We start from the raw sequence: 27,348 nt of genomic DNA, 5'->3' as shown, positions 1-27,348 counted from the left end.
GCGATCCTCCTACCTCTGCTCCCCAAATGCTGTGATTAAAGGCATGCATCACCATTCTCAGCTACCTTTATATTTAAAATGAATTTCAAAACGGAACAAGAGGCATCTCACCCAGGTAAACGAAGTAGGGGGCAATGATGCTGCCCACTCGAGAGGCCATGGAGGTGATGCCCACGGCCATGTTCCTGACCTGGGTGGGGTAGAGCTCCGCAGTGAAGACGTACAGCATGGAGAAGGCAGAGGTGACCCCAAATTTCCCCAGCATCACCAGACCAATAGACAGGAAGTTGTAATCTAGAAAACAACAAAAATACGGCATTTGAGCCTGTAAGCCAAAATAAACCTCTTTTTTTTCCCCATAAGCTCCTGTTGGTTGGGCGATTTCTACCAGCAATGTAAACCTGACTGCAACTCCTACCATGCCCAGCATTTTATGTGGGTACTGGGGATTGAACTCAGGTCCTCATGCTTGCAAAGCAAGCACTGTATTGATGAGCCATCTCCCTAGTCCTGACAGTTGTTTTATTTATTTATTTTTGGCGTGTGCATATATGTGCAGTGTGTCTTAGTGAATATATATATATATGTGTGTTCACATGTGTAGTGTACTTGCACACATGTGTGCATGCATGAGACCACAGGTCAACGTCAGGTGTGCTCTGTCACTCTCCAATTTATCTTTTATATTTTCATTTAAAATATTTTAATTTTATTTATTTATTTGAGAGGGAGAAAGATGCAGAAAGAAGGAGTGAAGGAGAGAGAGAGACAATGGCTGTGCCAGGGCATCTAGCCACTCTAGATGAACTCCAGACACATGTGCCACCCTGTGCATCTGGCTTACATAGGTACTGGAGAATCAAACCTGGTTCCTTTGGCTTTGCAGGCAAGTGCCTTAACTGCTAAGCCATCTCTTCAGCCCTCCAACTTACTTTTAATATATTTTATTTATTCATTGGATAGACAGAAAGAGAGAGTTAGAGGGAGGGAGGGAGGGAGAGAGAGAGGGAGAGAGAGAGAGAGAGAATGGGTACACTAGGGACTCCAGCCACTGCAGATGAATTCCAGACACATGCGCCACCTTGTGCATCTGGCTTACATGAATACTGAGGAATCGAGCCGAGTCAGGCTTCACAGGCAAGCACCTTAACCACTGAGCCATCTCTTCAGCCCTCCAACTTACTATTATCTTTTTAAATATTCTATTTGCATTTAAAAAAATTTTTTGTTGTTTATTCTTACTTATTTATTTGAGTGCAACACAGAGAGAGAAACAGGCAGATAGATAGATAGAGAGAGAGAGAGAGAGAGAATGGGCGCGCCAGGGCCTCCAGCCACTGCAAACGAACTCTAGACGCGTGCACCCCCTTGTGCATCTGGCTAACGTGGGACCTGGGGAATCGAGCCTCGAACCGAGGTCCTTAGGCTTCACAGGCAAGCGCTTAGCCACTAAGCCATCTTTCCAGTCCCCAACTTATTTTTTGAGACAGGGTTTCTCACTGAACCTAGAACTCACCCATTTGGTTTGACTCGTTAGCCAGTAAGCCCATTCTGACTGCTGTTTTTTAAGGTGTTTTTTTTTTAATTGTTTTTGAGATAGGGTTTCATATTCCAGGCTCATTTCTAAGCTGAGTAACTTTGAACTCCTGATTCTGCAGCCTCTACGTCCTCAATGTTCTAATTATAGGTATGTGCCATCAGGCACAGCTAGGTCAGTTGTTTTGAACACAGGAAACTTCATAATCTCGACTACACGAGCTGTGACAGTTTATGACATGCCGCTGTGTTAGTTACCAGGGAGCCACGGGCGGCTCGTTTGTCCTACGTGCTGGATCCCTGACGCGTTTGGGTGGGCCCGTGTGTCCCTGCCGCAGTCCAGCGCGCGCAGAGACCCAGCGGTGTTCCTGGAACGTTCTGTAGCTGCCCTCCGCCTCCCAGCGCAGCTCATGGGCATGTTTGCACACGGGGGGGCGGGGGGGGGGGTTCTGCACTGTGACTGACTGGCTTGTTTCTGGAGAGCTGTCAGTCTTGTCTAGCTTCTCACCTGCAGGTACCACCTGAATCAAGAGAAGGACCCCTCCTCCAAGGAACAGCACCCCAGCTATGATGTAGCGCCGGGGCAAGGTACGCAGCAGCAGCCAGGCCAGGAAGTAGGCGGGGACCTCAATCAGGGCCGAGAGGAAGCAGTTCAGGTAGGCATCGCCATGTAAATTCGGAGCATCCAGGGACAAGGCAAAGTATCCCACTGAGGTTGACATCCTGCAAGACAGACACACGGGGAAGAGGCCCAAAACGATAGCTGTCGGCACTCTAAACTTCTGTTGAGATAAGTTGGGGTTCTGAGCTAAACTTCACAGGAAGGGGCTGGGGAGTTGGCCAGTGGTTCCAAGGGCTTGCTTGCAAAGCCTGATGGCCTGGGCCCAGCTGCCCAGAACGTACACGGAGCCAGATGCACTAAGTAGCGCGTGTGTCTGCAGTTCATTTGCCGCAGCCAGAGGCCCTGGCACGCCCATTCTCTCTCTCTCTCAAATAGATAAATGAATTATAAAACATTTTTAAAAATTACAGGGGGGGGGGCTAGAGACATGGCCCAGCGATTAAGATGCTTGCCTGCAAAGCCTAACCACCTGAGTTTGATTCCCTAGTTTCCATGTAAAGCCAGAGGCACAAAGAGTAGCATGTATCTGGAGTCTGTTTGCAGCAGCTGGAGGCCCTGGTACACTCCTCTCTCTCTCTGTCTCTTTCTGCTTAAAACTAATATATATATATATATATATATATATATATATGACATATATATTAGTTTATATGATATATATACATTTTTATATATTTGGAAATATATATATATATATATATATATATATATATATGTATGTATGTATATGGAAAAATTTCACAGGGAGAAACCACGCCTGTGTTAAGCACTCCAGGCTGGTTAGTACTTTGGTGATTATAGTGCACTGGAATGTTGCAGGTCCATAGTCAAATTATCTTGTGCCATCTTAGCCCCTTAAATAGTCATCCATTGCCCATCTCTGTGTGTGATCTAACATCCTGTGACTATTAGGCAAAGTCTTTGGAATGTACAGACTTAGCTTGAACCAACCCAAAAGCTAAGCACGTCGCCACATAGCATCTGAGGTTTGTAAATTTCTCCACTGTGCTGTGCCCTGAATGTACCCGGTGCATTTGAATGTGTACGAGAAGTGTTTTGATTTATGACTTTCCTTGTTCTGATACTATAAAAACTTCATGAAATTGTTAACATGTTGGAATATAGAATTTGGGGTAACTTCAATCTGTGGTTTTTGGCCATAGCCACTCATATTTCACTCCAGAACAAACTATGTTTTATCCCTTTTGAGGCGAGAGCTGTTTTATTTTTCAATTTTCAGTGGGCTAGATCTGGTGTCCTATAGGCAGCCTCTAAGCCGCATGGGTCTATTCAAGTTGAAATAAATTAAAGTGAAATTAAATACAAGCTCAGTTCCTTATTTCAAGTGTGCAGTAGCTTGTGGCTAATGGCTAGTGTACTGGACAATGCAGATGAGCTTCCATCATTGCACAAAGTGCCCTTGGGCAGTGCTAATCTAAGTAAACCAGTGTTCAACAGCAAGGGCTTCCCTGTGTGGAGATCTGCTTGATCTAGTCATGACCAAAAAGCAGAGGATATCTGAAGAATGCTTTCAGGAACACCTCACAGCATACTAGTGCAAGGTGATGGACCCAAAGGCTGATCCAAACAAATGAGAAATCATGCTTTGTAGCCGGGTGTGGTGGTGCACACCTTTCATCCCAGCACTCGGGAGGCAGAGGGAGGAGGATTGCTGTGAGTTCGAGGCCACCTTGAGACTACATAGTGAATTCCAGGTCAGCCTGGATTAGAGCAAAGCCCTACCCTGGGTGGGTGGGGAGAGGGAGGACAAACAAACTTTGTGGCCACTGGGGAGCTTCGTGATGTTCACACGTAGGAATTAGAGTGGCTCGAGTGGAGCTAGTGGCTTGGTGATTATCGGCTCTGCCACATCACTGCTGGCCATGTATTGATTTGCATGGTCCATATGCACAGGCACGTGAGAACGCAGGCAGCCCACAGTGGGGAAGGCTATGTGCCCAGGACACACTTAACTCAGAGGCGTAAACTCTCTCAACGAATTTCTTTTTCTTCTAAATGTGAAAGGGGATGGCTCTAACAATAGACTGGGTGCAGCCTAAACTCACCAGTTCTGATGATTAACTTTTTTTCCCCTGCCATCTCTAAGATGGCTAAATGATTATTATTTTTTCTCTTCCTTGTTTCTTAGGAAAATGGCTTAAAATTCCTCGCCAGTTCACTATTGGAGAGTGAAGCAGGCTGCCAGGCCTCTAGTCCAGGCAGGGGGGAGGCGGGCTACCCCTAACTCAGAAAGCAGCTGCAGATTGAGCAGTCATGCTTTTGTTACCAGAGTGTCAGGGGCCTCAAGCCCTCGCTCAGGGGGGAAAGAGCCCTTCCCTGGTGAGCCCCGGGACTGTGCACTAGCTACTGATGCTGGTAATCTTTCCTGCGTCTAGTCCCATGCATCAAACGGAGGCATTGCTAAGTAACTTCAACTTCCACAACTTTCATGTTGCTGTGGGAAAACCCCCATTTTCCTGAATTAAAACCAGCTGCATGCTTGGGCGCGCAGGCCCGCACCTCTGGAGCATGGCTTACCACAGCAGGACAGACATCATGGTTATTGTGGCAATGTTCCGAGTTCTGAACAGGTCCAGAATGAAAACTTTCGGCTGCTTCGAGGAGTGTAGCTCCTGGAGCTAAAATAATGCAAGGAGCCATGAAATGAAGAGGTAGGCAGTAGGCAGGAAGCACCTGGACAGCCTCATAACAGCATCAGAGGATCAGGCGGACCAACACTTGGCACTTCCATAGTGCCCTTGTTGAGATGCAGACGTCCAGCCTTCCACCCAACCCCTGGTATGGAGGTCTGGGAATCTGTGTATCAAAAGTTTCTGAGTGACTGTGATGAGCATCCAGTTTTGGAAACCTCAGAACAAGAATATTCTTTCTGAGCCAGACGTGGTGACATAAGTCTTTAAAAAAAAAAAATTATTTTTGCCAGGGCTCAGCCACTGCAATCAAACTCCAGACACTTGCGCCACCTAGTGGGCATGTGAGATCTTGTGCTTGCTTCACCTTTGTATGTCTGGCTAACATGGGATCTGGAGAGTAAAACATGGGTCCTTGGGATTCGCAGGCAAATGCCTTAACCACTAAGCCATCTGTCTAGCCCAGAGAATATTCTTGAACCCAATGGTTGGCTGTGGCCTGGAGCCACCTGAATGTCTCCCCATCAAATACATGAGTCTGTTGAAGGTACTTCTTCCAAAGCCAGGGAAGGGCTGGAGAGATGGCTTAGCAGGTAAGGTTTTTGCCTGCAAAGCCAAAGGACACAGGTTTGATTCCCCAAAGCCAGGGAAGCTCAAGGTTCCTTTTTAAGATGTCCAAGTTAATGCTGCTGTCTCTAATGTGAAGTTAAAAAGGCACAGTTACTTGTGACCTTTCTAATAAATACAGGCACTTAAAGCTTATGCCTGCCTCCATTGTATCTCAAAGGTTTTGGTATGTTGTGTTCTCATTATCATTTGATTCTATGATTTTTTTTTTATTTCTTCACTGACCCATTTATCATTTAGTAGTGTATTGTTTAGTTTCCATGATTTTGTGTATGCTGTATAGCTTTTCTTGCTGTTGATTTGTAGTTTAATCTCATTGTGATCAGATACAGTGCAAGGAATTATTTCAATTTTCATATATTTGTTAAGATTTGCTTTGTGGGCTGGAGAGATGGCTTAGCGGTTAAGCACTTGCCTGTCAAGCCTAAGGATCCCAGTTCGAGGGTTGATTCTCCAGGACCCACGTTAGCCAGATGCACAAGGGGGCGCATGTGTCTGGAATTCATTTGCAGTGGCTGGAAGCCCTGATGCATCCATTCTCTCTCTTTCTCTGCCTCTTTCTGTCTCCAAAACTCTCAAATAAATAAATAAAATAAAAATATAAACAAACAAACAAAAAAAAGATTTGCTTTGTGTCCTAATACATGGTCTGTTTTAGAGAATGGTCCATGTGCTGCTGAAGAGAATGTGTATTCTGCATCTCTTGGATGGAATGTCCTGTGGATATCTGTTAGGTCCATTTGTTCTGGGACCTCATTTAATCCAGATGCCTCTCTGTTTATTTTTTGCCAGGATGACCTGCCAATAATGAGAGTGGAATATTGATGTCACCCACTACCACTGTGTTTGGTGTTATCTGTGACGTTAATCCTATCAGTTTTTGTTTGATGAAATTGTCTATTTTTCGATGCAGCTGTCATCTCCACAACAACACTGCAAATTTCTTGAAGATAGGAGTGCCAGCAATGCAATAAATACTAATAAACACAGCCCTACAAGGCAGAAGCACTCACCACTCCCGGCTCAGTTTACAAAAACTGGGGAGTGACCTCTTTTTTTTTTTTTTTTGCAAGTGTATGTGTGTATGTATGGTTATTCATATGTATGTGGTACGTGTGTGTGGTGTGCATGTGTGCACGTGTGTGTGTTCATATATATGTAGTACTAAGAACCTAGTCAAAAGCCTATGGCGAGGGAAGTCATAAGGCCTAGCAGGGAAGCTACTATTACTGTCTGACTAAGTGGATATATTATGTCTACAAGCTGCCCTCTAAACACTTATGTTTATGTCCATGCATTAATGGCCCTCTCGCTGTGGGTTAGAGAAGCTTCTCTTTTCAGATGGTGGTGAGCACAGGGGAAACTCATCAAAGTGCTGAGAAATGACTGGGGTGTTCAGCACAGAGAGGCATCTCTATCACTTCCTTCAAGGCACAGGGACCTTTGATTGCGGGAGAGGTGGCGGAAAGAATGTGAGAGCCCACGGACAAGGAGGAGGGCTCTGGGACCCTGTCTTCCAGATGCAGGCTGGTCACCGCTTTCATGACCTCACAGAGGATGACACTACTTACACAAGACCTACATAATATAAGGGGAAAACATAAAAAAAGTAAAAAAACAAACAAAGCAAGAAAGCCCACCCCCCAAAATAGATGATATTAAAGTAGAAGGACTAGTTGGAAAGAAGGGGTGACGTGGGAAGGGGAGTAAAAAGAGGATTGTGGGAGATTATGATCAGGGTACATTGTATGTATGTATGGTATTTTTAAAAGATTTATTCTTTCTTTATTTATTAGAGACACAGAGAGAGGGATAGAGATGGAGAGAGAGGGATAGAGATAAAGGGAGAATGGGCACACCAGGGCCTCTAGCCACTGCAAATGAACTCCACAGATGTATGCGCACCATGTGTATCTGGCTTATGTGGGACCTGGAGGACTGAACCTGGGTCCTTAGACTTTGCAGGCATGCGACTTAACTGCTAAGCCATTTCTCTAGCTTGGGTTTTGTTTTTTTTTTTTTTCTTTTTGGTTTTTTGAGGTAGGGTCTCGCTATAGCCCAGGCTGACCTGGAATTCAGTTTGTAGTGTTAGGGTGGCCTTGAACTCGTGGTGATCCTCTTACCTCTGCCTTCTGAGTACTGGCATTCAAGGTGTGGGCCACCATACCTGGCATGTATGGAGTTTTAAAAGTTGCTTTTTTTTTTTTTTTTTTTTTTTTGGTTTTTCGAGGTAGGGTCTCACTGTAGCCCAGGCTGACCTGGAATTCACTATGGAGTCTCAGGGTGGCCTTGAACTCAAGGCGATCCTCCTACCTCTGCCTCCCGAGTGCTGGGATTAAAGGCGTGCACCAACACGCCCAGCTTAAAAGTTGCATTTTGTGCAAAAATAAAGATTCATGTACAGGGTGGAATAGCCCTCAACCATGGTATTGTTTTTTTTTTTTTGTTTGTTTGGTTGGTTTTTTGAGGTAGGGTCTTACGCTAGGCCAACCTAACCTGGAATTCACAACATAATCTCAGGCTGGCCTTGACCTCATGGCAATCCTCCTACCTGTGCCTCCCAAGTGTTGGGATTAAAGGTGTGCGCCTCCAAGCCCGGGGTCAACCATGGTTTTTCTCCACTGAAGGAGATGTGACAGTTAATCTCAACTGTCTGCTTGACAGATTCTGGCGTGGAGCAGGAAACATGACTCTGGGCTAGTCTGGGAGGGCATTCCCAAAAACAATGAACTGACAGGGGATGACCCCTTCAGAGTAAGTGGCACCTTCCCACTGGTGGCCCAGATAGAAAGAGGTCCAAGAAAAAACAAACAGTTTTGGTGCTCTTTTCTTTCTTCCTCCCCGAGTCACTGTACTGTTACCACACCGCCATCCTCCACGGGCCTGGGGCTCCAGCATCTTGGCCCTTCCACTGTGGATGGCAGCCAGCGACTCTGCAGGAACCTTCCAGACCCTCAGTGCCACACTGGGACTGCTGAGGCATTTGGCTTTGGGGACTGAGCAGCTACCAGGTTACCTGCCTCTCCAGCCTGCAGACAGCCATTGCTGGTCTATCCACCCCTGTCGTTAAGCCATTCCAGTGAATTCCTTTTATAACAAATATACATTCTGTGGGTCTGTTCCCTACAGAACCCTGCCCCATGGAGGTAGATACTGAAAGGTCATCAATACATGACTTTGTCAATGGTTTGGAGAAATACCAATAAAAAGTTGAAGATAAACTTACAAAATAAAGGGAACTACTCACTAAGGAATTTTTGTACAGTATTATATGTATGTTGTGGATTCTTTTTGCACTTAATTCTTTTTGGTGGCATTGAAGATCAAACGCAAGACACTGAGCACTCCACCATTGAGTTATATCCCTGATACTGATCTTAATTCATAAATAGCTCTTTAAGGTAGACTTTGAAAAATATTTATTTATTTACTTATTTATGTATTTATGAGAGAGAATGGACACACCAGGGCCTCTAACCACTGCAAATGAGTGCACCACATTGCACAATTGCTGTTATATGGGTACTGGGGAATTGAACTTGGGTAGTTAGGCTTTTTAGACAAGCACCTTAACCGCTGAGCCATTTCTTCAGCCCTAGACTTTTAAAAAAATATATATTTATTTATTTGACAGAGAGAAAGAGTCAGAAAGAGAGAGAGAGAGACAGAATGTGCACGCTAGGCCTTCCAGCCACTGCAAACGAACTCCAGATGCATACACCCCCTCGTGCATCTGGCTTATGTGGGTTCTAGGGAATCCAACCTGGGTCCTTTGGCTTTGCAGGCAAGCGCCTTAACAGACAAGCCATTCTTCCAGCTCCCTAGGCTTTTTTTTTTTTTTTTAAGAGAGGGATGTTTCACTGTGTTACCCATGCTGGCTTTAAACTCCTGGGCTCCAGTGGTCCTTCAGCTATAGCCTCCTGAAGAGCTGGGATTGCAGTGCATACCACTATGCTTAGCTGGATTTTATCTGAGAACATAGACATAATTGTGTTTCTAACACCTAGCACAGCACCTGGTACATAGTGGGCACTTAGATAATACTGAATTAGGAGCTGGAGATGGCTTAGAGGTTAAGGTACTTGTCTGCAAAGCCAAAGTACCCAGATTTGAATCCCTAGGACCCATGTAAGTCAGATGCACAAGGTGGTGCATGTTTGTCTGTGGTGGCTGGAGGCCCTAGTATGCCCATTGCCTCTTTCTCTCTCAAATAAATAAATAAAAATTTAAAAAGTGAATACTGAATTAGGGCTGGGCAGGTGACCTAGCAGCTAAAGACTCTAGCATGAAAACCCTGCTGGCCTAGGGTTCCAGTCTCCCAACACCCATGTAAAGCCAGTCACACCAAGTACCACATGCATCTGGAGTTCATTTACAGCAGCAGAAAGCTCTGTTGCACTTGTGTGTTCTCCCCTTCTCTCTGTAATAAGTAAATGCAGGTTGGAGAGATGGCATAGAGGTTAAGGCACTTGCCTGTGAAGCCTAGGGACCCAGGTTCAATTCCCCAGTACCCACATAAGCCAGATGCACAAGGTGACGCATATGTCTAGAGTTTGTTTGCAGTGGCTGGAGGCCCTGGTGCACCCACGCTCTCTCCCCTCCTGCCTCTTCTCTGTCTCTCAAATAAATAAATAAAAATGTAATAAATAAATAAATACTAAATGACATTAAATTCCATACAACAGAAAATGCAGAGCTGATCTCCAGAGGGGCCATTTGCGGGTGATCACTCACCTCCATCGGATCAAATACCACTGCAGGAACAGCGATACTGTTCTTTATTGCAGCTTTCTGGATGATCTCTTCAGCCTCGCTGACTCTTCCTTGGGATATTAGCCACCGGGGAGATTCAGGAATAAACCTAGAATTCATTTTCAATGCTTTATAGACTTCCACGCCAGCAAGGTTTGATACCAGCAACCCCAAGCCTCCCGCAGATCATGTTAGTGTTCAAAACACTCTAGTTTTTTAAGTATACATTTTCATGGTTAATTGACACTAAGCTATACGTTTCTAGGGTACAATATGATGTGTCAATACATCTACACCATGCATAATGACTGGTTGTCCTTTTTTTTTTTTTAACCACTCCTCCTAAGATTGGTTCAAAGCAATAAACAGAAGCTCGCTCTAGTTTCAACCTTCTTATCAAATTGCAGAAGTGAGTTTAAATTCTGCCTATGACCAGAACCAGACCATGAGAGATGGCCCTAAGTATAGATGTGTTTAAGTGGCTCCTAAAAACAAGCATGGCCACTAGACTGTTAATGCCCAAAACAAGGGCCCAGGTTTTCAGCGTGCCCATGCATGGGAGGGTCCTTGTGCACTGGTGTTTATTAGGGTACGGGAAGGCCCAGGGCACCTGTGGCCCAAGGTCTTGCCCTGCAGGCAGAGGGGAAGGAGAGGGCCTGGTCACCACTTGCATCTTGCCTGCATGGCTTTTGGCAGCTTCCCAAATCAGCAAGCACCCCAACAAGTCTGTGAGCACCCCAAGAAGTCAGTGAGTACCCCAAAAAGTCAGTGAGCACCCCAAGAAGTCAGTGAATACCCCAACAAGTCAGTGAGTTCCCCCAATAAGTCAGTGAATACCCCAACAAGTCAGTGAGTTCCCCCAATAAGTCATCAAGCACCCCAGTGAGTACCCCAACAAGTCAGTGAGCACCTCAAGAAGTCAGTGAGTACCCCAACAAGTCTGTGAGCACCCCAAGAAGTCAGTGAGTACCCCAAGAAGTCAGTGAGTACCCCAACAAGTCAGTGAGCACCTCAAGAAGTCAGTGAGTACCCCAACAAGTCTGTGAGCACCCCAAGAAGTCAGTGAGCACCCCAACAAGGCAGCCATCACCAAGTTTCTAGGAGATGTGCTCCCATGTTGTTTCCTTTATTTGTATGTCTAGAAACTCATTTTTTTGGTTTTTCGAGGTAGGGTTTCACTCTAGTCCAGGCTGACCTGGAATTCATTATGTAGTCTCAGGGTGGCCTCGAACTCACGCGATCCTCCTACCTCTGCCTCCTGAGTGCCGGGATTAAAGGCATGCACCACCACACCTGGCTAGAAACTCAATTTTTAAAAAGTGATATTGTCTATATCCAGTTATAACTGATGTTCAAGCATAGTTGTAAATACGGGACTGTGGTATTTTTCTCACTTTCTTGGTTTCCTTACTCAAGTGTCGGGACTTAAGTTTTCTAAGCAAGTTCTAAGCAGAGGATACACAGACTCCTGCCATGACCAGGCCTCCAAACTGTACTTACGATCAGCTCAGAGCAGAAGGCGGCCTATCACATGGCTGCCACCAGCTCCCCTCCCCGGCCCACCACTACATAGTTGGAAAACGAGCCTGGCTTAAGTTTCCCCACAGCGTGTCTTACGTTGTCCTGTAGGAACTGTGATGCTAGGTCTCAGACCTTCACTAATTAGACATTTATGAAATTCCCTATATCCATGATGTCCAGTACATTAGTCTTGAACCATATATGGTCACTGAATAGCTAGCATGATCACAAAAATGGCCAAATAACTTTATTTAATTTTAATATGAATAATTAGCAGTTTTATTATATGTTGGCTGGACACCTCTACTTCTAGCAATCTTTCCCCAGCCAAAGTATGCTTAGAAATATCTCTTCTCTCTTTCTTTGGGGTGGTGGTGGTGATGGTGGTTTGAGACAGGGTCTCATGTAGTCTAGGCTGGCTTCAAATGCCCTATGTAGCCAAGGATGACCTTGAACTCCTAATCCTCCACCTCCACTTACTGAATGCTGGGAGTATATAGTATAGGCACGTCCCACAGCCCATGCTCCTTCCTTCCTTTCTAAAGGGTCTCATAGCCCATCACCAACCTCAGCTTCCTAGTGTTTGGTCAGCTGGAAACGGCAAAGCTTTCTCCATTTTGTATCCAGGGCCCTGCTGCTGTCCCCAGCCCCTAACACACACATACACTTCACTTGCTCTTGTGGCTATTTATACACAAGCCTTTTAAGGGGAGCTGGGGACATAAAATCTCCCCAAAGCACAAGCAGTGGCTCTGGGCAGGCGCCTCCCCTATTCCTAGCCCACATGCTTAGGGTCATGGGGTAGCTGCTTTCAAATTGCCCTGACATTTTTTTTAATATTAAAAATTTTTTTTTGCTCATTTTTATTCTTTTATTTAAGAATGACAGAGACAGAAAGAGGCAGAGAGAGAGAGAGAGAGAGAGAGAGAGAGAGAGAGAATGGGCGCGCCAGGGCCTCTAGCCACTGCAAATGAACTCCAGACGCGTGTGCCACCTTGTGCATCTGGCTAACGTGGGTCCTGGGGAATCGAGCCTCGAACCGGGGTCCTTAGGCTTCACAGACAAGTGCTTAACTGCTAAATCATCTCTCCAGCCTTTCTTTCTTTTTTTTTAGTTTTTTGAGGTAGGGTCTTGCTCTAGTCCAGGCTGACTTGGAATTCACTATGTAGCCTCAGGCTGGCCTCAAATTCACCGTGATCCTCCTACCTCTGTCTCCCGAGTGCTGGAATTAAAGGTATGTGTGCCACCATGCCCAGCTTTTCAAATTGCCTTGACATTTTTAGTACACAACTCCTTAAGTTTATCTGATCATTTCAAATGCATGTGGAGCCAAGTGAGGTGGCATAGTATAGTTTGAGATGAAATGGGTGGGGTCTTCCTGGAGAATGTGTCTTTATCTGAGTGGCAGCCCAAGGACCCCACTCCCCGCGGGCTGATGCTTCCAGAAGCCTCACCACCAAGGACAAAATGTCCAGGAGAAAGCGATTTTGTTTTTACTAGGAAAATGAAGATGCTGTAGTTAAACTTTCAGGAGAAGCCTTTGGCTCGTTCATTGATGGCCCCTAGGTGCTCTGTCTGGTGAAGTCTTGTCTCTACACCATATGCCTAGAGCCAGGAGTGCTTGCCGGCCAATCCATTGGGGGGGGGGGGGAGGCAGGAGCTTTTCTTGGGCACAGCAAGGCAGCTCTGGCAGCCTTCCCTGCTGGAAGTCCTGAGCCTGACCTTCATGGGTGTCCTGACACGGTCTTAGGCAAAGACCTCCTAACCTGTACATGAGCCACTTAACAGCCTTTCTGCTGTCCTCTCTCAGAAAAAGCCATCCCATGGGCTGGAGAGATGGCTTAGTGGTTAAGTGCTTGCCTGTGAAGCCTAAGGACCCCGGTTTGAGGCTCGATTCCCCAGGACCCACGTTAGCCAGATGCACAAGGGGGCGCACGCATCTGGAATTCGTTTGCAGTGGCTGGAAGCCCTGGCGCGCCCATTCTCTCTCTCACTCTCTATCTGCCTCTTTCTCTCTCTGTCACTCTCAAATAAATAAATAAAAATCTTAAAAAAAAAAAAAATAAAAAGCCATCCCATAATAAAGCTGAGTACAGCACATTGTTGATACTGATCTCGGCTGGAGAGATGGCTCAGCAGCTAAGGTGCTTGCCTACAAAGCCCAACGGTTGGGGTTCCATTCCCCAGCACGCACGTAAAGCCACATATATAAGGTGGCACATGCATCTGGAGTTCATTTGCAGTAGCTAGAGGCCTTGGCGCACCCAAGGCGGACCTTCCTGACCATTTCCCGAGTGGATGTCGCAGGGCGGCCACAAGGCCTACACTGTCATAGGAAGCAACCACAGAGACTCAGTGATGCAGTCACGGCAGCAGGTACAGAACAAGTAGCCCAGTTAAGCCAGTCCCTGCTAAAAGACTGAATGCTGAGGAAATGAAATCCAGCCAAGATGAACTGGGGAGGTGATAGGAGGAGAGAGAAAGGAGACGGAGAGAAGGGGGAGGGAGGGAAAGAGAGAGATTCAGAATAGAAATCTCCTTTGTTTTAATCTGAAAAGTAAAGAAATGGAAAATTCCAAAGGGGTGTGGCCAGTCACTTACTCCACTTTTTAAGAAAAGTGCTCTTTTACCTGAAATCTCCAGTTAATCCTATTGGGTAAGACTGGGGCTAAAACCTCCAAACTTTGTTATTCTTTAAAACTCCGTGTCAGAATGGAGTTGGAGCAGTGCTGAGGGCACAGGTCAGCGGTAGAGAACTTGTCTAATATGCACAAGGCCTTAGGTTCAGTCCTAAGAATGAAAGGAATGTTTCAGATCAGGGGAATGTTGCAGTAGGAGAGAAAAACTTTTCTCTAAGATTCTTTAAACCAAAGTCATTGGTGGTGGGGGGTGGCGGGCAGGGCTTCAGAATATAGCTCAGTTGGTAGAGTGCTTGCCAAACATGCGTGATAAAGCCTTGGGTTCCATTCCCAGCACACACAGAACCAGGCATGTGGTGCACAGTGGAGGTAGAGGCTAGAGAATCAGAAAGTTCAAGATCACCCTGAGCTACGCAGTGAGTTTGAGGGCAGTATGGACTCAAGGAGACTCTGTCTCAAAAAACAAAAACCAAACCAAAACAAAAACCAAAAAGTAATGTCACCTTTCAAAACAAACTTTCTAACTAGGCACATCTCAGATGTTAATTACGAAGAGCAATTTCAAGTCCCTTAGTTTCTGTGGGGCATTGAATCCGGGACCCCTGGTAGATTCCAAAACCCTTTGATGCTCCAGGTCTTCACCGGAAACCACACGGCCGGGCTGGGGGTTAGCGTACCTGCAGTCCAGCTACCTGGAGGCTCTGGAGAGAGCAAACCACCAAACCCAGGAGCCCCCGAGCACACAGCCCGTCGCGGGGGCGGCCGACCCGCTACCCACAGTGCTGACAAAGGAGCCGACCAGGTGTGATGTCCGCATACAATCTATGCGCTCTTCCCGTGTACTGTGCGTCATCTCTGCATCACTCACTTAGCGTGTTTTAATCAGTACACATGCAGTTTCATTACTGGGGATGGAGGCCAGGGCCTTAAGCTAGTTAAGCACTCTGCTGTTGAGTTACTGCCAGCCTCCTAATGTTGACCACGATGCAAATGCTGTGTCCACTGCTGCTAGACTGTTGCTTAGGGAACAATAACAAAGAAATAGTGCCACGTGTTTGGAACAATATTTTCTGAGCCCCTGCTGCCGTGAGCCCACAGGTGCAGAATGTACGTGAACACAGGGCCAAGGGTCCCGAGGCTGACTAGAGAAGGAGGATTTCCAGAGACAGAGACAGGCCAAAAGCAGAATCAGGGTTAAGAACAAAACCCAAGAAACAATGCCAATTCCACCAACAGCAAGGGCAGCAGGCAGCGGGTTGGGGAGAGTCTGGGAGAGGACTGGCATTCTCAAGACCTGAGCTTTGTCAAAAACCCCAGGGCGTGTGCCCGCCCACACGGCGAGGCAGCGGCTGGGGTGGCCGGGAAGGCGCTCTGCAGCTAGCTGCTGTGAAGGGCATGCAGACCCAGCTCGCCAGCGCCGGGCAACGGCTCCGCGTGTGCCCACAGGCCACAGCACAGGGCTGACTGGGAATGGTCACACTCACTCACCACCACAGCGGGACGCACAGCAGCCCGGGCAGCGTCAGTGCCAGCAGCAGCATCCGCCAGTCTCTGATGAAGTAAGCAAACAGTGGCAGTACCATGTAGCCAATTGCAAAAAATGTGCACACTCCTAGCGTGGAGAATATAATGCGGACTGACTTGCCAAGAATTTCTGTTCCTGTTCAAAACAAGGGAGGAGTATTAGCATTTTGACCCTCTTCAACATCTGCTTTTTGAAACAGGCTCTCATTTATCTATCTACCCATCCATCTATCATCTATCTATCTATCTATCTATCCATCTACGTATTTATTATCTATCTATTTTTTGCAGTAGTGAGAATTGAACCAGGGACCTCATGCATGCCAGGCAAGTGTTCTGCCAATGAGCTATATCATTACCTGGAAGTTGGAGTCCAAGCCACACCTCTCAGAAAAGTCTGGGGCAAAGGCATCTCTGCGTGCCGTGTCTCAGAGCAGGAGTGTCTTTTTGTGTGTGCACATGCATGTATGTGTGTGGGGAGCACATGTGTGTACAAATGTGGGTGCACTTGTGTGTGGCAGGCGAGGGCCAGGGGACAACCTTGGGCGTCCCTCCTCAGAGACGTCACGCATCTCTTCTTGAAGCATCGGCTCAGAGCTCACAAACTAGGCTGGCCCTGCTGGCCCGAGAGCCTCAGGGATCCACCTCTCTGCCTCACCTGTGCTGGGATGACACGCACACCCCAGCATGCCAGAGCATTGTTTTCCTTTTCTTTTTTTATGTGGCTGTAGGGCTGAACGTGAGAGCCTCATGCTGGTGAGGCCAGGGCCTTGCTGATGGCTTGACATGGGAAAGGCCATGCTCAGGTCAGGGAGTGGGTGGCTTGTGCTGGAACGCTCAACTCCAATGAACAGACACTGGCCACCGGGAGACAGCGGGGCCCCCAGCTGCCAGGACACCCTTCTACCCTTGAATGTAGAGACACCCAGGAGCCAGCTGGCTTTGGGTGCCTGGAGCAGTCTCCCAGCACTAGGCTGGCTTCCTCCCGACCACATTGTCTCTACAGATCAGCCCCAGGTAGACAGTTGTCTCGGTGGGAACAGCAAAGAGGGCCCCGCTCCAGATGGCAAAGCTGTGCAAACCACCGCCGTGGAGGACGCGCAAGGCCCGAGCGTGCGTGGGGTCGGCACTGCCTGGGGAAGGGCTGCCGGCAGCCGCGGCAGCTGCTCCGCACATCACTGGCGTGTGACTCAGCAGCAGACCTTCCAGAGCTGTGCCTGGGCTCCCGCTCCAAGCCAGGAGTCCAAGTGCAAAGTCCTCTGGTCATCAAGCCCCAGGCCCTCTCCAGTCTCTGTCCCCAGGTCCTCTGTCCTGAGGGCAGAGATGTGGCCAACGGCAGCTCTTCCTTTTTGTGTGTGCATGAGACCTGCCCACATTACAGAAAAGCACCCCAGAAAATACAGCATAGATTCTGCTGGTTCATACGGATGGTCAACTTGACAGGATCTAGAATCACAAAACTCTGGGCATGTTTGTGAGGGAGTTTCTAGGTGGGGTTAACTGAGGTGGGAAGACTCATCCTAACTGGGACCAGTGGGTCTCAGACTTGATAAAAAGGAAAAAGTGGGCTGGAGGGATGGCTTAGCAGTTAGGCACTTGCCTGAAAAGCTGAAGGACCCAGGTTCGATTCCCCAGGACCCACATTAGCCAGATGCACAAGGGTGCACACACGTCTGGAGTTCGTTTGCAATGGCTGGAGGACTTAGTGTGCCTATTCTCTCTCTTTCTCCCCGTCTCTCTCTCTCCCTCTTTCTCTATTAAATAAATAAATAAATAAATAAATATATATATATATACACACACATATATATATATATATATATATATATATATATATATATATTTTTTTTTTTTTTAAAGGAGAAAGCAAGCTGATCACAACATTTAGCTCTGCTTCCTGACTGGGTACAAGATGACCAACTGTTTCACGTTCCTGCCACTGACTTCCCCACCCAGAGGAGCCCTCGGAATAAACCCTCTCTTCCTCAGGTTTCTTTTGCCGGCATTTTGTCACAGCAGTGAGAAAAGTAACTAACATGCAGGCCGTGTAGCTTGGCTTTCAAGAGACGTGTCTTTCTGTGTGCCGGGCTCTATTTATTGCTCAGTACGTGTGCTCCGAGGCTGGAACTCGGGACCCAGGTCCTCAGGCTGGCAAGGCTGCCTGAGCGACGGAAGTGCCTCGGGGCGACTTTCTTAGCCACCTCTGTGCGCTCAGCACGGGCTGAGGAGTCCGTCCCAGGGCGGCTGTGGGGCTCCCCTTCCCGCTCACCTGTTCGGTGTCGCCTTGTTCCTTCTCCCTCGTCAGAGGTGTACCCCGCACGGTGGATCCCTCATTTGTTTTCTGAAACAGGATCTCACGTAGCCCAAGCTTTGCTATGTAGCCAAGGACGGCCTTGAACTCCCAATCCTCTGCCTCCCCCTTGTAGAGGGCTGGGATCACAGGAATGCACCACCATACACACAGCTAATGGTTCCACCCCTTCTTCTTCTTCTTCTTCTTCTTTTTTTTTTTTTGAGGCAGGGTCTCATTCCAGCCCAGGATGACCTGGAATTCACTATGGAGTCTCAGGGTGGCCTCGAACTCACGGCAATCCTCCTACCTCTGCCTCCTGAGTGCTGGGATTAAAGGCGTGTGCCACCACACCCAGCTTGGTTCCCCTTTTGAACAAGCAACTACAAAGCCTGACTGATGGACTGAGGACATGGCTTGGTGGAGTACTTGAGTTCAGATCCCAGGAGAGCTGGCCACTAAGGTGTTGTCTGCAGCAAGACAGGAGATGGAGACAGGAGGGTCCTCGAGGAGCTGTCCCGGCACAGCAAATCCATGAGCAATGACAGACCCTGCCTCAAATAAAGTGCAAGGCAAGGGTGTATCTGAGGCCGTCCCCTGATGCCCACGTGCTTACCACACCACGCGTGTGTCTGTATTCACACACGTGAACATGCATACACACACCAAAACTCCCTGCAAATCAACAAAGCCTGATTGATTTGAAGGACCATGCTGCGTGTCTCAGGCAATCCCCAATGCAGACCACAGCCCTGACCCCCAGAACCTTTCTCTGCCTATAAACCTATTTCCAAGGATGACTTCTTTGAGGATCACGAGGGTCATCTCTGATCTTCCCTTATGTTATGAATAACCATCCTGCCATGATCTGACTGCCAATCTCTTTGGCTGGGATCATGACATGACAATGGACGGGAAGTGCTTTATTCCTAAGCAGAAATTCCCAAGTAAAGCAGTGGAGAGGTGATCATGGAAAAGAGACGTCCAAGACCAAGTGAGCCTCTTGTAGAATTGGGAGGCCTGAGAGAGAAGCTGTACTGCTGGGTTGGGGGTTCAGACCAGACCAGGATAGTTAGTGTGAACTCTGAAGTGCTCACACTGTGGGAGACAGCTAGCTGTGCCTTCCTGTGGGATGGCACCAACCCAGATAGTGCGGCCTTCTTCATTCTCACCGATACGTACTTTCCTCCCTCAAGCATGGTCAGCATTAACTATATCGTCTCACACCAGCATTTCTGAGAAGGTACTCTGAGCCATGGCCTAGGAGAAGCCTTTATATATATTTTCTCTTTGACCTCCCACAACATTTACCTAAGAACTAATGTTACTTCTCTTTTACAAAGGCTTCTCTGAGACGTAAAGAGTTAAGGTCACTTGCCTACATTAACCCAGCCATAACAGTGATTAAAAACTGGGCCTGGTGACCCAAGTCCTGGCACTCAGGAGGTAGAGACAGGAGGACTGAGAGTTCCAGGCCACCCTCAGCTACACCGATAGTACAAGAGCAGCCTGGGCTACATGAGATCTTATTCAAAACAAAAATAAAATTAGGAGCTAGGGAGAGGCCTCGGTCAATCAAGTGCTTAGTGCAGAAGCACAAGACCTCAGCTCACACCCCAGCACCCATGTCGATGCTAGGCATGGTGGCGCACGCCTGTACTCCCAGCACTCTTGGGAGGCAGGGATAAGTGGAGCCCCAGGGCGAACGGACTAGCCAGATTTGCAGGATCAGGGAGCTGGAGGTGCAGTGAGAGACTCTGTCTTTCTCAAAACTCATTAAAGCAGAAATTCAGAGGCTGCCAGAGCTCAGCGCTAAAGGGGGCTTTTCACGCTCCCGCCAAGGCTCGGTGAGCTCTGCGGTGGAGGGCGGAAAGACTGTAAGAGCCACAGGGTGGGAAGACGCATCCCGAGGCACTGCCCCCCACAGAGACTGACTGGTACCCTCCTGACCCCGCAGTGAATACCAATAACCCCTCCGAAGAGGGTCTTCAGTAGAAGGGGTGGGGGCAGAGGGGATGTAAGATTATAACCTGGTGGGAATATGACCAATATGCAATATGTTCATACTGCAAAGTTCATAATACATAAAGAAAGACCCGGTCTTAATAAATAGAGTGGAAAGTGACAGACGGAGGAACTTGACATTGACCTCTAGCCTCCATGTGCATACGCACAAACACATGTACCAGCACATATGAGTACCCCCTACATGTAAACATGCATATATGCACACATGCACACACACACACACACACACACACACACACACAACAAACAAACAGTCCCCGTTCCGCCAAACAGTGGTGCAGCCACGATTCAGGCCATACCTGTTCAGTCTATAGACCTCTATAGGTACGAAGGGGGAACATGACGTGGGACAATGCCTTGCTGCTATGAGGCAGTCCTTCAGCTGAGCCTCTAGTGGAGACACGTAAGGGAGGCGTGAGGGCCTTCCTGGCTGGTCACTGAACTAGCTGGTGCCCTGAAAGGAACACTAGGAGAGGTGCCCTGAGTCTGACAGGCTTTCCGTGCGCTCGCCTGGGTGGTAGACCAGTGGCCACCTGTGTGGACTTCCAGCTCTGCTAACTGGGAACCCCTGTACTTCCCTCTCTGCTCCACAGGCCTTGGCTTCAAGGTCGCTGAGCGTCTCCTGAGTGTGGTCCTCTGCCAAGCCGAAGGACAGGTCCTGGCAAGGGTGAGAAGGGTGAGGACCTGAATAGCTCCAAGTGTGCCCACACAGGTCCCCTCCACCGGCAAGGCTCCCTTCCCCATCGACTGAGGGGTCCCCAGCGACATTCCACACAGAGGCAGGAGGACCGGCACCCACAGGTGTGCCCGAGGTCTGCAGCTGGCTCCAGCTCAAGGGACATGCTTGGGAAATGGGCTGCTAGGAAGGGGTGAGGGGAGAGTGCCCCACAGCAGGCATCAAGAGAGCACAGGTCCTCCATGCTCAGCCCTCTGTAGCATGACTTTGGTACATCTGGCTTCACGGAGTGATGTGTCTACCTCTGAGTAGCTGGGACAAAACACCTGACCAAAGGCAGACGATGGGAAGACATGGCCTACTTTGGCTTACCGTCTCAAGGGGAAGATCCGTCTTGATAGGGGAAGGATGGTAGAGCAGAGGCCAGACATTGCGTTATGTGTTACCAGAGCAGCTGGCATAAAGCAGCAAGAGTGAGCTGTGCGCTGGCAAGAAAGAAGCTGGTCCCTAAACCCCACCGGCAGCAGCACACCTCCTCGAGCAAGGCTCCACCTCCACACTGCCACCAGCTTGAGAGCAAGCAAAGTGCACGGGGCGACGGGAGACGGCATGTTCAAACCCCCCAGCGGAGTTACAACTGTGAGGACCAAAATGGTGTGTGGCAAGTGCCTGGCAGTGCGTCTCTGGTGTGGGGGAGGTTCTCAGATGGCTTCTTGTCTGGGTCAAGCAGTGGAAGTGTGCCAGGTATCAAGGGGCGAAACAAAGTACAGGGCCTGCGCCCCAGAAAATGTTCAGAGAGCTCACCACATTAATAGACACCGTGATGGTTCACGTTGTCAGTTTGACCAGATTTAGAATCACCGTGGAAACAAATGTCTGGGTATGTCTGTGAGGGATTTTCAGATTAGGTTAATTGGTTTAGGAAGACCTGTCCTAAAGTGGGTGGTATCATTCCATGGGTTGGGCTACTGGACTACATAAAAAGGAGAAAGTGCGATGGAAAGATTGCTTAGTGGTTAAGGCACTTGCCTGCAAAGCCAAAGGACCTAGGTTCAATTCCCCAGGACCCACGTAAGCCAGATGCACAAGTGGCACATGCATCTGGATTTCATTTGCAGCATCTAAAGGCCCTGAAATGCCCATTCTCTCTCTCTGTCTGTCACTCAAATAAAATAAAATTTTTTAAAGGAGAAAGTGAGCTGAACACCACCAGTATTCAGTGCTCTCTCTTCCTGACTACAGACACACTGTGTCATAACCTCCCTCAACGATGGACTGTGCCCTTGAGTTATACGCCAAAATAAAAGACTCCTTCCTTGCCGGGTGTGGTGGTGCATGCCTTTAGTCCGAGCACTCGGGAGGTAGAGGTAGGAGGATCACCGTGAGTTCGAGGCCACCCTGCGACTACATAGTGAATTTCCAGGTCAGCCTGGAGTAGGGTGAAACTCTACCTCGAAACACCAAAACAAACAAACAAAAACCAAAAACAAAACCAAAAAAGCCTTCTTCCTTAAGTAGCTTTTATCTAGTATTTTGACACAATGAGAATGGTAACTAATACAGATGCTTTTCTGTTCACAGCTTCCACTCTCTTTTCTAGAAATCTCACAAATCACTCCAGTCAACAGCAACCTTTCTTGCCTCTGGGTGTACCTAGCAATGTTGCCTACCCACCTCGGCCTAGGTCTTCCGTTTGAGGAGACAGTGAGCGCCCTGTGAACAGGCAGCAGAGAGTCCGGGCTTCTGCCGGGTCCCCGTCCAGGTTGCGTTCACAGAGCAATGCAAACAGCTGGAGCCAGAAACTTTCACATTATATTTTTGTGCATATGCATGCATATATAATACATGTACCATATATATTATATTGTATGTACATGTATTATATATGCATACTTACGACTCAACTTATCATTTGCAGGTGTTTTTTTCAAGGTAGGGTCTCACTCTAGCTCAGGCTGAACTGGAACTCACTCTGTAGTCCCAGCCTGGCCTTGAAAGCACAGCGATCCTCCTACCTTTGCTTCCTGGTTGCTGGGATTAAAGGTGTGCACCACCACACCTGGCTTCATTTGCAGATTTTTTTTTTTTTTTTTTTGATGTAGGGTCTCACTCTAGCCCAGATTGACCTGGAATTCACTATGTAGTCTCAGGGTGGCCTCAAACTCATGGTGATCCTCCTACCTCTGCCTCCTGAGTGCTGGGATTAAAGGCGTGTGCCACCATGGCCAGCTTCATTTGCAGTTTTAAGCATCTTATAATTTGAGTACAACAAAACAATGGTAATATTAGTAAAAATACAAAGTTGTGCCTTGAAGAAAAGATCAAAACTATGCAGCTGATGTTTTAAGAATTAGCTGTGAATTCCTCTGAGGGTTGGACATGGAATTATGTGACTTGTCAATTCTATTTTTAGGTACATGCCCCCCCACCAAAAATAAAATAAGCAAACCTGAAAACATGTCCCTACGTAACGTATACTCAACTCTTCTAAACAACATTACTCATGATTATTTCAAAGTAGATACAACCCTGCTGATCACTGACCGTCAGTGAACCATAAAATGCTCTATGCATGCCAAGGAGTACTGGCTCATGCTGCGATGTGGCTCAGCCCCAAAGGTGGCATCGTGAAGGAAGTCCCTACCCAGGTGACAGTGCTCACTCCATTTACATGACGCGCCTGTGTCAGAACAGGCACGTCCACAGGGACCGAATGTCGGCGAGCGGCTGCCTAGTGGGCGGGGAGAGGGGAAAGGAGAATGACTGCTAATGGGTTGAGGGTTTCCTTTGGGGGTCGTGAAGAGATTCTGGAGTTAAGAGCTGACAATTATGCGACGTTATAAAAACACTAAAAGCTGCGAAAGTGTACCCTTCAAAAAAGAGAGAGACTATCGCAGCAGATGAACTTGTCATGGACTGAATGTCTGTGCGCCCCCCCCCCACTTCCACAACTAATGTGCTGAAATCCTGACCCCTGGGTGGCTATATTTAAGGAAGGAAGAAATTAAGGTTGAACAAAGTCATAAGAGTGGGGTTCTGACCTGATCCGATGGCTGTTCTTACAAGAAGGGACGCGGAGGGCCTGTACTGTCCTGCTCCCATGGGCTCTTGCACGGAAGGAGGGCTGTGTGGGTCCACAGGGGGAGGCAGCCATGTGCACCCTACGCCCAGCTCTGCTCCCACTTTGCATTTCTCCTCTTTACAACCACGGAAAACTAAAATTTTCTTTTTGATCCAACCCAACCTGCGATATTTTGTTACAGCATCCTAGCCAAGTAGATCAAGACAGAATCATATTTCAAGTTAAAAGTGTTTGAGGGAGGAGGTAGAGTGTTTCCCTAAGAGGTAGGAGGCCCTTGGATCGATCCTGCCACCACAGAAAATTTGGAACATGATGGGGACTGGGAGATAGCTCAGTGAGGGAAGTCTTGCCTGTGAATGTAAGGACCTGAATTCAATCCCAAGAACGCACATTAAAAAAACAAAAAACCCAGGGCGTGGTGGCACATTCTCCTAACTCCAGGGCTCACTGCTCGTCGGTCTAGCCTACTTGGTATATTCCAAGCCAGTGAGAGACCCCCTGTCTCAGACCATGTAGACAGTGCCTAAGGAATGATACCTCTGGCTTTCACACACATGCACACGTATGAACACACACAAAGCACACCAAATGAAATACGTGTAAAAGAATAAAAATAGGCATGTATCTGAAGTAGCTCAATTTTAAATATGCCTGAGTTTCCTGGTAGCCAAAGTCACAGATACCATCAGCTACACCCTTGTCAGAGGGGAACATCGGGGCCACAGGACACAGGCTTCCAACAGTACCGAACGTCCCAAGAAATGCTGTATGTGCGTGTGGTGGGGCACTGGTGTGGTGTCAGGAGTATTGGGAAATTCTGGAAGAATGAGCCAGTCAAGACAGGAGATGCTTGGGTTTTCCCGCAGAACGCATGTGAGCAGCTTAGTAACTGGGGGTAAAAAGCTGCTGCTGGCCTTTACCCAGAGCCTTGTGGGCAGGCTGAGGGTGAGAAAGAGTGGGAGGTCATGGGAGAGCTGGCGTGTCCATGGGCCATTCGCTTATTTCCTCCTCTCCCAGTGCCCTTCCGCAGCAGCAGTCCTAGAGCTGTGTCCACTTAGGGTCGCAGAGTCTTGCTTTTTCTAGAGTCCTGTGGCTGTGCTAAGCTTGGCGAGCTTTAAAGAGCAGCACAGTGGATTGGGAGACGGCTCAGTCAGTGAAGTACAGGACGACCCGAGTTCTCTTCCCAGAACCCACGTAAAAGTATTGGATGTAGAGCCAGGCATGGTGACGCACACCTTTAATCCCAGCACTCGGGAGGCAGAGGTAGGAGGATCGCCGTGAGTTCGAGGCCAGCCTGAGACTCCATAGTGGATTCTGGGTCAGCTTGGACTAGAGTGAAACCCTACCTCGCAAAAAAAATAAATACAGAAATCTTTTAAGAAAGGGTGTGGTGATGCACGCACGCCTGTAATCCCAGCGCAGAGGCGGCAGAGACGGGCTGATCCCTGGGACTTGCCAGCCTGCCGGTCCAGCCTCATTGTCAAGTTCCAGGCCACCGTGAGCTTGCCTCAAAACAAGGTGGACGGTACCTACGGACACTTGAGGATGTCCTCTGGCCCCATACACATGTACACACACACACACACACACACACACACACACACACATCACCACAGAGAAGATTCATTTTTGGACTGCTTTAGGAACTAATTCATGTACCTGAATTAATGCAAAGATGCCCAAGCTGAAACTTATTTATTTATTATGATTATTTTTTTGAGGTAGGGTCTTGTTCTAGCCCAGGCTGACCTGGAATTCGCTATGGAGTCTCAGGGTGGCCTCGAACTCATGGGGCTCCTCCTACCTCTGTCTCCCGAGTGAGTGCTGGGATTAAAGGTATGCGCCACCGCGCCCGGCTTTTTCCAAGCTGTAACTTGTAACCATCCAGGGCCTCTAGATTTTCCCCCAAAGCTCGAGGGCAGAAGTGCAGAGTCGGACGGAATGGCCCACCCGTTGCTTTATTTTAGCCAAATAAAACGTGGTTGGTTCAAGTCTGGCTTCAAGGAGAAAGTGAGACACATCCCCACCCTGGAATTCAGCTGTTTCAGTCCTAGGGCGCCAGAGGGCGCTGCTGCGCTGTGGGGAGGCAGCAGCTGCAGCCCTGTGCTGTCCTCGGCCCGGAGCTGCAGCGGGCTGCGGGAGTCCGGCCATTCTGGTGTGAGAACTCAACGCAGCAAAGCTCACACCAGGGCTCGCAGAGAGAAACGTCCTGCGGAGCCCATCAGCACAGCAGGCGTGGCTCCATGCTGACGGAGTCCTCTGCACCCAGCGTCCCACCACTGATTGCTGGCCTGGCACACATAGGCTCCAACTAACCCTTGCCTGGCCATCCTAACCTTTTGAACCCTGCACATGGGGTCACAGCCACGTTGAGGGGTGGGTGCAGGGAGGGATGTGGAGCGTGATGCCGGGCACCTGTCCACTCTCACAGCAGAGGCTCCAAGGACCCAGGAGCACCTGTCCCTGAAGAGAGGCAAGCCTTGTTCCTCAGAGCCCGAGGGCACCACTGCCTGGCACAGACCTCCTCAGCAGGCTCCCAGCCTGGGGAATGATGCTCTGGCTTCCCAGCAACTCTCCGTCCTCCCATTCCAGAGGGTCCTGGGTCCTCCTGGAACCCTGTCCCGGCTCCTCTGGGTGGGGAGGCCCGTGTTGCTGCGTTCTTACTGTAGGGCATTAGGAGGCTCACCTTTCTGTCCCACGTCCCTCTTCTCTGTTTCCAGCCTACAGCAGCTCTCCACCCTCCATACAAATGATCTCTGTTGTGGTGGTGGTGGTGGGATTTTCTTGCTGTTTGTGTTTTGGGAGACTTGGTGTTACTACATAGTCTATGCTGGCCTCAAGTGTATGATCCTCCTGCCTCTGCCTCTTGAGGGCTGGGACAGCAGGTGTGCCGGAGCATGCCTGACCTCACCGTGACTCTTCCCTTCCCTACCCCAGGGCACAGAGCGGCCTCCTCTAGCTGCCAAGAGCATGCTGTGTGCTGGGACCACGCACGCAGGCTGCTCTCTCCATCTCCTCCTTCCTCCTCCTCCCACAGACACGAGGCCGGACACGTGGCAAGGCGCCCTTCATCAATAATTAAAGACGTGGAATTTGAACAATTCCGCTTTGGCCCCTTGACAGAGCGTGTACAAGCCTTACAAGCCTCTGACTCCAAAGAACACAGTCCTGCCAAAGCCAGTGAGTCACGGGCTCCCAAAAGCAATCAGAGCCACCCAGCCAGGTGAAGCGCTACTCCAGGCTGTGGAGACGGCTCAGCAGTAAAGCGTGCTGGCTTGTAGAGCCTGCAGGCCAGGGGTTCATTCCCACGGAAAGCCAGACCACACAAAGTAGCGCATGTGTCTAGCGTTCGTTTTCAGAGGCAAGAGGCCCTGGTACACCAATATACTCTCACTCGTAA

The 27,348-nt window shown here is 48.6% G+C and overlaps 1 protein-coding gene across 4 annotated transcripts in view; it reads right to left on the bottom strand.

Annotated features, from left to right (window-relative positions):
* LOC101609317 (solute carrier family 22 member 4) overlaps window positions 1-27,348 on the bottom strand; it is an 85,781-nt gene that overhangs the window by 8,141 nt on the left and 50,292 nt on the right. For all 4 annotated transcript variants that reach the window (XM_045153567.1, XM_004666575.2, XM_045153568.1 and 1 more), the window contains exons 4-8: window positions 15,837-16,008; window positions 10,171-10,297; window positions 4,697-4,797; window positions 2,045-2,259; window positions 112-294 (exon numbers count right to left, since the gene is read on the bottom strand). In XM_045153567.1, the coding sequence (XP_045009502.1) occupies window positions 112-294; window positions 2,045-2,259; window positions 4,697-4,797; window positions 10,171-10,297; window positions 15,837-16,008 (798 nt within the window). The remainder of the gene's footprint in view (window positions 1-111; window positions 295-2,044; window positions 2,260-4,696; window positions 4,798-10,170; window positions 10,298-15,836; window positions 16,009-27,348) is intronic.

This window comes from Jaculus jaculus, chromosome 6, assembly GCF_020740685.1.
Source record: "Jaculus jaculus isolate mJacJac1 chromosome 6, mJacJac1.mat.Y.cur, whole genome shotgun sequence".
Taxonomy (NCBI): domain Eukaryota; kingdom Metazoa; phylum Chordata; class Mammalia; order Rodentia; family Dipodidae; genus Jaculus; species Jaculus jaculus.
Note: the sequence above shows the minus strand (reverse complement) of the source record. Positions and strands in the feature narration are given on the sequence as shown.